Below are 14,035 nucleotides of genomic sequence, written 5' to 3'. Positions count from 1 at the left end.
TGATAAAATTAGAATAAATATATGTAATAAATGCAATATTAATTTTTACAATTGCACTTACAATAATACTCTAATATATACCGTACACGTCATACATTAATTGCACACCAAAATGTTTTAAATAATCAATGATACTGGTAACTATATCTTCATGTTCACAAACCAATGCAAAAAAAAAAAAACAATTGTCTCGTATTATTGATGCTGTTTTACATAGTCTATAAACACAAGAAAAAATTAAATTTTTATTACACACAAACGCTAATTAAATTATAGATTTAATACCTCTAAATTACATATTGCCAGCATTTTATTCAAGCTAGAATATTCAATACTTCCAACATAATTGCATCGTTTATCCGCAAGTAATTTTTCTGCATTACTTTTGATTTCCTCTAACTTTTTTCCTTCGATTTCCTTTTGTGATTTTTTCGTCTCGCCCATTTTTGATTCATTTTTAATATTATCATTATCAGGATAACATTTGTGCAAAATTCGCATGATTTTGTCAGTAATTAAACTCATGTTACTCGAAAATGTCCAGAAGACTTTGTAGAAAATTATAAACTATATACATATATAACATTCATTTTGTTTACTATTCTTTCACAAACTTTTTTTATTCTTACGCGACACTACACCAATTTATGTATATATCACACCATTCGATGCGATCTTTATCTTAATTCACCTGCAATAACACTTTAATACTGTATTGAGTTTTGTTACGTATGTACACAATTGTAATTATAATTAATTAAATATTATATTTAAGACAGCTAACTTTAATTAAATACGTGATTCGGAGCTTTGCATCATTATGCAAGTTTTGACTATGCAACCTGAGACTTGATCGTGACATTTGCTCATGAATTTTTTCTTCTAGCGTGCACTCATTAAAAGTGAAAAGATTTATTAACAAATTCAATGTTCATAAATTTTTCCATTTAATTGTGAATAAATTTTTCGTTTTATACAAATTCACGCTAGAGGAAAAGATTCATGATCAAATGTCATTAAAACGTCACTAATAGGTCTAAAATGGTCACGAAGTCACGTTTTTTTAACGTCTTGAAATGTCGTCATCGGTCTGTGACATTTCAAGACATGACATTAGTCCGTCATTTTTACGTCATTACATCACGTTATATTTGGTTCGAACTGACTATATATTTTGACGTTAAAATGTCGTATGCTTGCTACCTCTGGGTATATTTGTAACCTTGATCTCTTTATAATTAACACAATCTAACATTTATAATGCAACACACAAAGTCAATTTTAATTGGACATTTTTAATTATGATACATATGAAATATATATGTAGGATTAAAATAATAAATTATACAATATTAATATGATCAATATATTTTATAACTTTGATCTGCTCTTTATTATAACCAACACAATCTAATACATTTTAAATGAGGTACAATCTTTATTATACTAAATTTTTAGAACATTGAGTAGAGAGAATGAAATAATATAGAAATCGGCGGAACAAGTTATTTAAGGCTTTTCAGTTTTATATAAAAAAAACTAAAACAAAGAAATTTCTTTGTAATTATAATATTTAAATAAATGTATAAACATGTTTAGATTTAAGTATATATTTGCATAGATTCATCATAAACATTAGAGTACATATATATGTTGTATATTATTAAAATTAATCACAAGAAACTATAATATGCTTGATTCGAGTAAGACGCTGATATATTTCACTTAATGTTGAATTACTTTTAAATATATCATATCTAAAGTCAGGCCTTTTGCTTGATAAGAAATTTATAACACCTGGAGGTATCTCAGAGTATTTAATCATGTCATAATACGGTGCCAGAATATATAAATCTGGGTCACATATTACAATGACAGAATTGCTAATAATTAAACTTTGTGTTAATTCGCGAAACAAAGTAGTTTCATCTTTCTCCTTAAGAATTACAGCGTTTTGTGGCTTACGAACTTTTATTACTTCAAATCATTCAGTTTGAAAACACTTTATCATACCTCTACTAACATATAACATATTTGTCCATTTTAATACTATTTCGGCCAATATAAATTTAATAAAAAAAAAAAAAAAATTATGAAAGAAAATATCAATAGAAAATAAACAAATATAAATATATATATATATAAAAAGAGATATTATATAGTATGACAACATACCCAGTGCATTCTAGTGTGTGTGCAAACTTAGATAACATTTCCTTTTTAGAATCACTGGACATAGTACTGCAAATTTTAAATCCTTTTTTAGCTGAATTGATACACTCCACAATATCTACACTACAATAAACAAATTAAATAATGATAAATTTAATAAATTTTAGAATATAAATATTATTGCAAACAAGTATGCGTGTTTATACCATGTTGCATTTGCCAATAAAATGTTATTATGTATCCAATATGTATTTTTCTTAGGTTTTTGCCACATGCCATCATAAAATAGATTATGTAATAAACCTTTATGTGCAGTTGGATCAATTGGATTTGTATATACACGTTTATACACCTCTTTTACATTGAAAACCTGATTAGGTGATTTGCAGTATATATCTTTGTATGGAAGTACGATACCAGGACAAAAGTCCATGTATGAATTTATGAATACAACATGTTGCTGTTAAAAATATAAAAATAAACATTATTTTAACAAAATAATTTAGTAATATATTTATTATTCTTCTATTATAGTTATATTATTCTTCTATAATAAATGTACATTTAAAGATTCTGCTAATTTTTTTGCAGCTGTAATATCTTCTGACCATATGGAGACTATGTGCACATTATATTCAGATGTATCGAGTATAAGTAATTCTTGTCTTGATCGAAATGTATAAAGCTTTATGTGCAAATTCTCAACATATTTCTTTTAAAATCATTTAAAAATCTGTTCTCTTGATTCTTGGATCCAAATTTTATCTAAATGAAACAAAACGTTTCTAATTTTCAGACAGTTAATAACCGCATACAAGTCTGAATCTTCGAGAATTATCATTTTAATATTTAGGTCTAAATAAATTTGTACAAATGATTAATTAAAAGAAATATGATTTTAACGTATATCTTATATATAAATGTTTTTTTCTTACGTATAATTGCTTTATAATTATTATATATTTGCAGTTGTGATTCCTTGCTAAAATATAAAAATAATATATAAATAATTGATAATAATAAAGCAATATAGTAATAATCAATTAATATAATATATAGTATAAAAATTTTTACAAAGAATAAATTACATGATGACAGTTTCCAAAAATAGTTGAATTACATCGTTTTTATACATATTGTAGATTGTAAGCATTAATATGATTATCTCATCATTACTCTCTATTTCTGAAGAACAAAAAAGAATTTCGTATCTAATGTGTATTGTTACAATATAGTAAGTACCATTTGTCATAAAAAAAACTATGATAAAGATGCAAATAATATATTATCAATATAATCTTAATTGTAACTGCAAAAATATTATTATGCATACCAGACGCATTATCGATCTTAAAATTCACAGCAAAATAAATCAAGTAATCAACAATAGTGGTAATTACATCTATATGTTCGCAACCTGCCATAAAAACACTCAAATTCTTTTTTATTAGTGTTGCTGTCTCGTGAAATCTATAAATACAACAAAATATCACAAAGATAAACACAAAACTTTTATATTTTTATCATAATTTGCAGTTTAAGGTTTATTTACTTATGTGAAAAGTCACGAGTATTCTTAAATTTTAATTTTTTGGACAAAGTGGATATTTTTTCTAGTGCTTCTTTAAAATACATAAATAAAAGATAATAAGAGATTTATATATATGTTTATATAAATGTTTTCCTCATTGTTTTCAATGTTAATATTAAATCTTACAATTTATTAATATTACATACATCTATATATATATTATTCATATTTATATACTCACACTTTTATTGTCTTTATATTCTAAACGAGTATAATATTTATTTATAACTTTCACTTGCTTATACATGATAATAATACTCGTTATTAATTTTATTTCAACAATTAAAGAAGTAAACGCCTCTGAAAGATTGATCGTTATCTACTCATAACATTGATTGTAAACATAAAAAGGCGACCTTGTGTTTGTGCAAATGAAAATATATAATTTAGTACAGAATAACAAACCAATGATTACGCAAATCATTTTAAAATTAATAACTTTTTAATATTAATTCTACTAAAATAAAAATTGTACTAAAGATTGAAAAGAGGAATATGTAAATAATCTGTAACGCGCTGTTTATATTACGTTTATTTATTTTATATATAAAATTTTTTTAAAAAATAATACAAATATATCATGCTATTTATTTAAATACTTGTTATGTTCTGATAATTTTTATAATTTTGTAATTTTTCGTTTTGTTAAAAAACACAAATCTGTATCATTTATATCTTCAAAGTTAAAATACAATTAAACGCACGCAGTACAATTTAAAATTTTTTTATGCAATATATAACAATATATCTAATTTCTTTTAACATATAAATCTTTCGCTGAAGAGATTCTGCTTTTATAGATTTTCAAAGGTCATATCGTGTATTAGGGTAATCATTCATCATGCCTATTAATTAAATATTTTTATTTTACAACCTTACGTTTCTAGACTTTTGTCCTTTAATTGTTCCACTATAATTTTAATTATTTTATTTATTTATTATGGTGCATGTGTAAAACAAAAGATTAAAATATTTATACAATATTAAAACAACATTTATAATTTTTAAATCTTTAACTATCATAATAAATAACCTTTTGTGATATAAAACTAAAAGATACAATGGTATAAAAATAAGAGATAAGGAATTGAGAAACAAATTTATTTCAAAAAAACTATATTAATGGATGACTGAAACATTTTTCTAAAATCTAAATAATTATTTAATATGTAATATTAGAATAATACGTAAATGTGTGTTTATAATTTATATATAATATCCTATAAAATCATATTAAATCTCACAAACATTAAATATATGCTATGGTATCAAAATTATTTAAGGCAAGCTACAACATATTTGTTCATAGTAAGCTGTGAATATACTTCCTTCGGGTTTAATTTCGTTAAATCTGGCAAATTGGAGCTTATGTATTGCGTAGTGGACAAGAGATTTATAACACCTGGTGGTATTCTGGCTGTTGAAAACACGTCACAATATGGTGCCAGAGTACACAAATCTGGATTACACATCACAATAATAGAATTGCCAGTAATTAAACTTTGCGTTAATTCACGAAACATGGTAACATTATCTTTCTCTTCAAGGAGAACAATACTCCTTGGCTGACGAACCTTTGTTATTTCAAATTGTTCAGTTTCATGACGAGTTAAAGTATTTATGCAGAAATATGGCAATTTAAGCCATTTTGACACTGTTTGTGCTAATAAAGTTTCACTAAAAAAAGAAAAGAAAGAAAATTATTAAAAAATTATGAAAAACAATAATAAATAAAAGTTAAAAATAGAAATATAAAAAAAATTTTTTTAATAATTTTTACATACCCTTTGGATTCTAATATTAATGCAAGACGGGATAATACAGCCATTCTAGAATTAATGGACTCAGCACTCCAAATTTTAAATCCTTTTAAAGCTGACTCCTTACATCTCATAACATCTTCCCTACACAAGAAGTTAAATGATTAAGTTAAACTTTTAATGTATAAATTTTTTTAAATTAAAAAAATTATTACAGATAAGAAATAAAATCAGAAAAGTATGTACTTCGTCCTACCTTGTAGCATCTGCCAATAAAATATTATTATTTATCCAACAAAAATATGTTTTTTGTAAAGGTTTCTGCCACGTGCCATTATAAAACAATTCATAATATTTAGAAAATTCATTATTTTTTATATTTATATGTGGACTTATTATGCATTTATATTTTTCATCCATAATTTTTTTAGTAATATGTGAGCTCGTCGAATAATCCAAGTCATATAATACTCCATAAGGAAGTAAGATATCAGCGTAAAAATTCATGTGTGTATTTATGAATATAACGTGCTGATTCTGTTAAAAATAAAAATTGCTTTGATAATCACACTTTAGTAATATTGTGTTTATAATTTAAATAATGTACCTTCACAGACATTGCTAAAATTCTTGCAGTAACAATATCTTCTGACCATATGGACAGTATTCTTAGTTGAGAATACTTCATTAATATTTCTAATTCATTAATATTTCTAAGTAATTCTCGCTTTGATTGAAATATATGAATAGGAACACTGAAATCCTCAAAACATTTCATTATATGTAATTGAAAAGTCTGTTTTATTGATTCGTGGACCCAAATTTTATTTAAAGAAGACACGTCTTCAATTTTCAAACAGTTAATAACTGCATACAAATCTGCTTCTTCGAGAAGTATCATTTCAATCTTCCGGTCTATAAATAAAATTCACATAATATTTATAGAAATAATACTAATTCTTATTCTCACCATAATTATAACAATATTAAGTATTTTAATACTCAAAAGTCTTCGAAAATACAAAAAATAAATAAAAAATTATATTATATATCTTAAATATAATTTTCTTACTTAAAAGGAAAGTTCTATTTTTATCGTGTTTTAAATCATCTGCCTTTGAATTTTCGCTAAAATATAAAAATAATTTAAATAAAATATCGATGATAATATATATATATATATTTAATGTAATAGTAATAAAAAATTATTGATTGATTAATTTATTGTTTTATTTATATTGTATTCTTAATAAATATATTTTATATTTATAAATATTTATAAATATAATTTATATTCTTAATTAAAAGTCAAAGATATTTTGCACTGAATATAATTACATAATAGCCTTTTCCAAAAATAGTAGCACTTCTAGTTCTACATTTATATTATAAATCGTAAGGATTAACAATGGGATTACGTCAAATTCATCATGGTATTCGCCTGTAGAACAAAAGAATTTTTATATGTATTCTATGTCATACCATTGTTATTCATAAGTATGTAATAAAAAGTAAGTATAAAAAGCCATGATAAAATTAGAATAAATAAGATAAATGCAATACCAATTTTTACAATTGTATTGCATTTACTTACAAAAATACTCTAATACATACCGTACATGTCATACATGAACTGCACACCAAAATGTTTTAAATAATTAATGATGCTGGTAATTATATCTTTATGTTTACAAACAGATGCAAAAAGAAAAAAATTGTCTTGCATTATTGACGCTGTTTCATTAAGTCTATAAACACAAGAAAAAAAACATATACAGTCTCTATTAAAACTAATAACATTTTTATATATTTTTCTAAAAAAAAAAATGCATTAAAAATTAGTAAAAAGATTGTATAAACAATACCTGTAAGGTGCGTTTTATATTACTAAAACGTTTATTTATAATATTTACACTATATATAATATATAAATTTTTTAAAGAATTAACAGGTAATTACTACTACATTTGCATTTTATGTATTTATGTATTTTATATTTACCTATTTGCAAAATTATTGGGGTCTTGAAATATTAATTTCAATGATAAATCGGATATTCTCTTCAGTGCTACCTAAAGAAATATTATGTACATATTTTTACAATATACAATAAATTTTTTCATTTTTAATATTAAATATTAAACCTCATATATATTTATATCTCTATATATACATATTTATAAAAATTCACATTTATATTCACCTTTTTGTTTATATCATATCCTAGATTAGTATAATAATACTTTATGGTTTTCACATGCTTATCCATGACTATCTGCTTCCAACAATGTTTATAAAACAAAATCTAGAAAGTATGTGTGCTACGAGAAATTATCAGTTATTATTCTTGCAGTGGTTATAAACATCAAGAAAATAACCTTGTGCCAAAAAATGTATATTTTGATACAGATGAGTAACGTACCGATGATTATATATTATATGAAAAGTATTTTAAAATTAATAACGTTTTCATCTATTTCTCTAAAATAAAAAATCCATTAAATATTAAAAAGAAAATTGTGTGAACAATGTATATATATGTACTTTTATTTTACAACCTAATTTACTCTTTTGTTGTTTAATCAGGTGATTCATTGTAATTAGTGTTTTATTTATTATAACGCATGTAAAACAAAAGATTGAAGTATAAATTATACAATTTTGATATATATTCATAATTTTATCTTTAACTTATAATTATAATAAACTATTTTTTATAACATAAAGTTGAAAGGTAGCACATGGTATAAAGAGATGAGAAATTAATAAAAAATAAATTTATTTTAGAACAATTAATAAAATAATTAATAGAAATGTTATTGACTGAATCATTGTTATAAAATTTAAATAAATGTTTAATGTAAATATGTAATATTCAAATTAAGCTTGAACGATATCTTTACAATTTGTTTACGTGTATTCCTAAAACAATATCTTACAACTTACGAACATTATATATATATATATGCTATGTTACGAAATTATTTAAGACAAACTACAATGTACTTGTTCATAGTAAACTGTAGATATACATCCTCTGAGTTTGATTTTGAAAAATCATCATATTTGACTTGTTTTAAGTTTATACTCGACAAGAGATTTATAACACCTAGTGGCATTATGGAACATGAAAACATGTCACAATATGACTCCAGAGTACATAGATTTGGATTGCATACCACAATAATGGAATTGCCAAAAATTAAAATTTGCGTTAATTCACGAAACATGGTAACTTTATCTTTCTCTTCAAGAATAAGAATACCTTTTGGTTCACGAACTTTTGTTATTTCAAATTGTTCAGTTTCATGACGAGTCAATGGATTTATATAGAAATATGGCAATTTCAACCATTTTGATACTGTATCTGCTAAGAAAGTTTCACTAGGAAAAGAAAAAATGAAAATTACAAAAAAAATATCAAAAATAGTAATAAATAAAAATTAAAAATAGAAATATATAAAAATTTTTTAATAATTTGTACATACTCCTTGGATTTTAATATTGATGCAAGCTGAGATAATACATTTTAGAATCAATGGACTCAGCAGTCCAAGTTTTAAATCCTCGTTCAGCTGACTTCATACATCTCTTAATATCTTCACTATAATAAATTAAATGATTAAGTTAAACTTTTAATGTAATTAAACTCATGTTACTCGAAAATGTCCAGAAGACTTTGTAGAAAATTATAAACTATATACATATATAACATTCATTTTGTTTACTATTCTTTCACAAACTTCTTTTATTCTCACGCGACACTACACCAATTTATGTATATTACACCATTTGATGCGATGTTTATTATCTTAATTCACCTGCAATAACACTTTATTACTATATTGAGTTTTATTATGTATGTACATAATTGTAATTATAATTAATTAAATATTATATTTAAGACGGCTAACTTTAATTAAATACGTGATTCGGAGCTTTGCATCATTAAGCAAGTTTTGACTATGCAACCTGAGACTTGATCGTGACATTTGATCATGAATTTTTTCTTTTAGCGTGCACTCGTGAAAAGTGAAAAGTTTTATTAACGAATTTAATATTTGTGAATAAGATTTTCGTTTTATACAAATTCACGCTAGAGGAAAAGATTCATGATCAAATGTCATTAAAACGTCACTAATAGGTCTAAAATGGTCACGAAGTCACGTCTTTTTAACGTCTTGAAATGTCGTCATCGGTCTGTGACATTTCAAGACATGACATTAGTCCGTCATTTTTACGTCATTACATCACGTTATATTTGGTTCGAACTGACTATATATTTTGACGTCAAAATGTCGTATGCTTGCTACCTTTGGGTATATTTGTAACCTTGATCTCTTTATAATCAACACAATTTAACATTTATAATGCAACACACGATAAATTTTAATTGAACATTTTTAATTATGATACATATGAAATATATATGTAGGATTAAAATAATAAATTATACAATATTAATATGATCAACATATTTTATAACTTTGATCTGCTCTTTATTATAACCAACACAATCTAAAACATTTAAAATAAGGTACAATCTTTATTATACTAAATTTTTATAACATTGAGTAGAGAGAATGAAATAATATAGAAATCGGCGGAATAAGTTATTTAAGGCTTTCCAGTTTTATATAAAAAAAATTAAAAACAAAGAAATTTCTTTGTAATTATAATATTTAAATAAATGTAAACATTGTTTATATTTAAGTATATATTTGCATAGATTCATCATAAACATTACAGTACATATGTTGTATATTATTAAAATTAATCACGAGAAACTATAATAAACTTGGTTAGACTAAGACTGTAATATATGTTATTTAATGTTGAATTACTTTTAATTATATCATATCTAAAGTCAGTTTTTTTGCTTGATAAGAAATTTATAACACCGGGAGGTATCTCAGAGTGTTTAATCATGTCATAATACGGTGCCAGAATATATAAATTTGGGTTACATATTACAATGACAGAATTGCCAATAATTAAACTTTGTGTTAATTCACGAAATAAAGTACATTCATCTTTCTCTTTAAGAATAACGGTGCCTAGCGGCTTTGGAATTCTTATTACTTCAAGCCTGTCATTTTGATAGTAACATGGTAGACCTTCACGAATGTATGACAATTTTATCCAATTTAATATTATTTCAGCCAACTTAAATTTTCTAAAATAAAAGACAAAATTAAAAAAAGAATATCAAGACAAAATAATATAAATATGTATACAAGAAATAATATTTAATGTACTTATTTATTATTAATCGTCAATTATTTAACATACTTGTTTTTTTTCAATATGTTTGCAAAATTAGATAATATTCTCATTCTGGATTTATTAGACATATTACTCCAAATTTTGAATCCATCTACTGCTGACGCAGCGCACTTCAAAATATCTTCACTATAATAAATTAAATTTTCGATTACGAATTCAATATAATTACATTAAACTATTTTTAATTAGAAAATTTATTACAAAATTAGACCAGACAAAAGTATGTGTATTTGTACCGAGTTGCATTTGCAAATAACATGTTGTTATGTATCCAATATGTACATTTAACAGGTATTTGCCACCTGCCATTATAAAACAGACTATGATTATATATTAAACCATGCATGTTTGGATTTATTGGGTTTGTACATTCATCCACTTCACATAACTTGAGAGACTCCTCTATCGATTTAATATGTACATCCACAAATGGAAATAAGATGCCACAACAAAGATCCATGTATGCATTTATAAATATAATATCTTCCTGTTAAACAGAAACATCATTTTAATAATACAGAGAGAGAGAGGGAGAGAGAGAGAGAGAGAGAGAGAGAGAGAGAGAGAGAGAGAGAGAGAGAGAGAGAGAGAGTTCGACAATATATGTTATATAGTGATAAATTATGTTATATAATCTTAACAATGTACATTTAAGGACTCTGCTAAATTTTTTGCAGCTATAACATCTTCTGACCATATTGACATTATACTTATCGTATTTATTTTCACATTTTTTTGATTTGATATATCAATTTGAGATTGATTTATGGCTGCAAGTAATTCCTGATTTGATTGAAATACATGAATAGAAACAGTCAGATGTTTAAAATATTTTTTTAAATGCCAGTCAAAAGTCTGTTCTATTGATTTTTGGACCCAAATTTTATTTAAACAAGTCATAACGCTAGTAGGCTTCAAACATTTAATAACTGCATGCAAATCTGAATCTTCGAGAAGTATCATTTCAAAATGCTGGTCTGTATAAATGTTGAAAGGATTAATTATAAGATAAAATATAATTTTAAATTATATCTTATATAAAATGTTTTTTCCTTACATGTACTTTGTTTATAATAATAATACTCCTCCTCTTGTTGTTCCGGACTAAAATTTATAAAAATATAACTTATAAAATATCAATATTATTTCTAATGCAATAATAATCGATTGATTAATTAATTAATTATTGTAGTATAAGTTTAATATTAATATATTAATATAGTATAAATTAATTAATTAATATAGTATAAGGATTTTCACAAAGAATAATTTACACGATGGCAATTTCCAAAAATAGCTGCAATTCTTTTTTTATACACATACTGTAGATTGTAAGCATTACTAATATAGGTAACTCTTTGTATGTGACTAGAAAATAAAAAAATTTCATTTATAATATTTGTTATATAGTGCCATTGCTATTTATAAGTAAAATATAAAACTATAATAAAATTATAATAGGGACATATATAAATAACATATAATATTGATATAATTTCTTAAAATTGTAATTGCAAAAATATTATGCGTACCATAATCATACGTAGTAGCCGCACCATAATAATAGAGGTAATCGAGAATGGTGTTAATTACATCTACATGTTCACAAACTGACATAAAAAGATCCAAATATTGTTCAATTGTTTTTGCTAGGTTAAGGAATCTAATATGAAAAAGCATATACGTATAAATATATGCATATATATATATATACATATGATAAAGATAAAGGCAACAATTTTACATTTTTATCAGATTATTTACAGCTTAAATTTAAATGTATATTTACCGTTGTTCTAGTGTGTCGGTATATTTTAGATTTAATTCTGTAGCTAAAATGTGTATTTTGTTTAGTGCTACCTAAAGATATGAACAAAAAATAATAATAAACATTAAACAAGAAATATATATGTCAAAAAAGTTTTCACTCTTTAATCTCAATATTAATATTAAATCTCATAACTCTTGTTTCAATTAATATAATACTTACATATATATTGTTCATATATTTATACTCACCTCTTTTTTTTTATTTTCATCATATACATATTGTAGATTAGTATAACATTCACTTATTATAGTTGTCACACGTTCATGCATAATTATTAATTTGATTTTAAAAATGTTTTATAAAACGAGACACAACACATTACAAAGAATTACATGTGATATGACTGTGAGAAATCATTTTCTTTCTATAACAATGAATGTAAATACAAATGAAGACGACCTTGTGTTTGCGCCAAAAATATATATTTTGATAGGTACAGAGTAACAAACGACAGTGATTATATATTTTTTATAACACTACTAACAATAAAATAAAAAATGGAATATTTATATTGCGGAAATATTACACATTTAATTTTATATATAACATTTTTTTAAGAAATAATAGATATTCTAGAGATTTTGCTACTTCATCTATTTAGATTCTTTTACGTTTTTAGGGCCACTTTGATCAAGTTTCAATTAATTCACTCTTCTATTTCTTTTATGGATTTCTGTGCTTAGAGAGAAAAGCAAAACGAATTAATTGGTCAAAGTGGCTCTTATTATCCATTAAAATAAGTTTGTATTATTTGTATTCTTAAAGTCAAATAAATAGTACAATTTGAATTTTTTTCTGTTTTTAATGTCTTGCACTTTCGGTTTAAAAATCTGAAATCGCATTGTATGTATCACTTATCATGCCTACTGAGATTATATGTTTCTATTTTGTAAGCTTATATTAATCTTTTGTTTTAACTGTAATTAATATTATAGGTGATTGTAGCTAATATTATATTTTATTTTGCCAATTGTGAGAAGAAGATTAAAACAATAGAAATTATAATAATAAATTTCAATAATAATTTAATATATTTATAATATCTTGGTATCTTTAGGTATCAATTATGACAATTTTTTTATAATATTGAATTAGAAAATATCTCAATATGTACAAGGATCGATGGAAAAAGCTATTTTATTCTATCAATTTTGTTTAAAAAAAAATTAAAAACTTAATAATCGAGACATTGTTCTTCTAAAATTAAAATCTTCAAATATATGTAAATATGTTTATATTCTTGTGTATATATTTGTATATATTTATTATAAACGCTAATACTTTATTAAAATTATGCTATACTTTATTAAAATTATTTATGAGCTAATATATAATATATGTTGCATTATAGTAAACGCTTCAAATGTCATTGAATCTGCAAAATTATCATATGTA

General features: G+C 23.8%; 2 protein-coding genes and 1 long non-coding RNA gene across 3 annotated transcripts; all 3 read right to left on the bottom strand.

Annotated features, from left to right (window-relative positions):
• Positions 1–2,735: 2,735 nt before the first annotated feature.
• LOC140667581 (uncharacterized) lies at positions 2,736–4,078 on the bottom strand. Its single transcript, XR_012047050.1, has 5 exons — positions 3,945–4,078; positions 3,506–3,642; positions 3,261–3,357; positions 3,108–3,154; positions 2,736–2,937 (listed from the first exon to the last, which is right to left on the bottom strand). It is a non-coding gene; the product is annotated as an uncharacterized lncRNA (long non-coding RNA).
• Positions 4,079–4,347: 269 nt separating this feature from the next.
• LOC140668054 (uncharacterized) lies at positions 4,348–7,874 on the bottom strand. Its single transcript, XM_072896616.1, has 9 exons — positions 7,727–7,874; positions 7,525–7,595; positions 7,138–7,271; positions 6,862–6,964; positions 6,596–6,651; positions 6,131–6,438; positions 5,780–6,060; positions 5,548–5,667; positions 4,348–5,440 (listed from the first exon to the last, which is right to left on the bottom strand). Exons 1-9 carry the CDS (start codon positions 7,790–7,792, stop codon positions 5,038–5,040), a joined length of 1,542 nt encoding a protein of 513 aa, XP_072752717.1. The 5' UTR covers positions 7,793–7,874; the 3' UTR covers positions 4,348–5,037.
• A 2,251-nt stretch (positions 7,875–10,125) lies between these two features.
• Positions 10,126–13,023, bottom strand: LOC140667752 (uncharacterized). The gene is made up of 9 exons (XM_072895965.1): positions 12,829–13,023; positions 12,599–12,669; positions 12,342–12,472; positions 12,084–12,177; positions 11,867–11,913; positions 11,458–11,786; positions 11,046–11,296; positions 10,816–10,935; positions 10,126–10,699 (listed from the first exon to the last, which is right to left on the bottom strand). The coding sequence occupies exons 1-9, from the start codon at positions 12,907–12,909 to the stop codon at positions 10,297–10,299; spliced, it is 1,527 nt and encodes a 508-aa protein (XP_072752066.1). The 5' UTR covers positions 12,910–13,023; the 3' UTR covers positions 10,126–10,296.
• Positions 13,024–14,035: the final 1,012 nt, after the last annotated feature.

This window comes from Anoplolepis gracilipes, chromosome 7 (genome assembly GCF_047496725.1).
Source record: "Anoplolepis gracilipes chromosome 7, ASM4749672v1, whole genome shotgun sequence".
In the NCBI taxonomy this organism is placed as follows: domain Eukaryota; kingdom Metazoa; phylum Arthropoda; class Insecta; order Hymenoptera; family Formicidae; genus Anoplolepis; species Anoplolepis gracilipes.
The sequence above is the reverse complement of the archived record's forward strand: the minus strand, read 5'-3'. Positions and strand labels throughout refer to the sequence as shown.

What these genes read in the sequence shown, in the direction of transcription:
- LOC140668054 (XM_072896616.1), bottom strand. Translation starts at nt 7,792, where the DNA reads ATGGATAAGCATGTGAAAACCATAAAGTATTATTATACTAATCTAGGA. An exon ending in TTTTTGGAAAAGGCTATTAT is followed by an intron (nt 6,652 to 6,861) that starts GTAATTATATTC and finishes TTTATATTTTAG; the next exon opens with CGAAAATTCAAAGGCAGATG. An exon ending in AAATAGAACTTTCCTTTTAA is followed by an intron (nt 6,439 to 6,595) that starts GTAAGAAAATTA and finishes TTTTATTTATAG; the next exon opens with ACCGGAAGATTGAAATGATA.
- LOC140667752 (XM_072895965.1), bottom strand. Translation starts at nt 12,909, where the DNA reads ATGCATGAACGTGTGACAACTATAATAAGTGAATGTTATACTAATCTA. An exon ending in ATGAAAATAAAAAAAAAGAG is followed by an intron (nt 12,670 to 12,828) that starts GTGAGTATAAAT and finishes TCATATCTTTAG; the next exon opens with GTAGCACTAAACAAAATACA. An exon ending in GGCTACTACGTATGATTATG is followed by an intron (nt 12,178 to 12,341) that starts GTACGCATAATA and finishes TTTATTTTCTAG; the next exon opens with TCACATACAAAGAGTTACCT.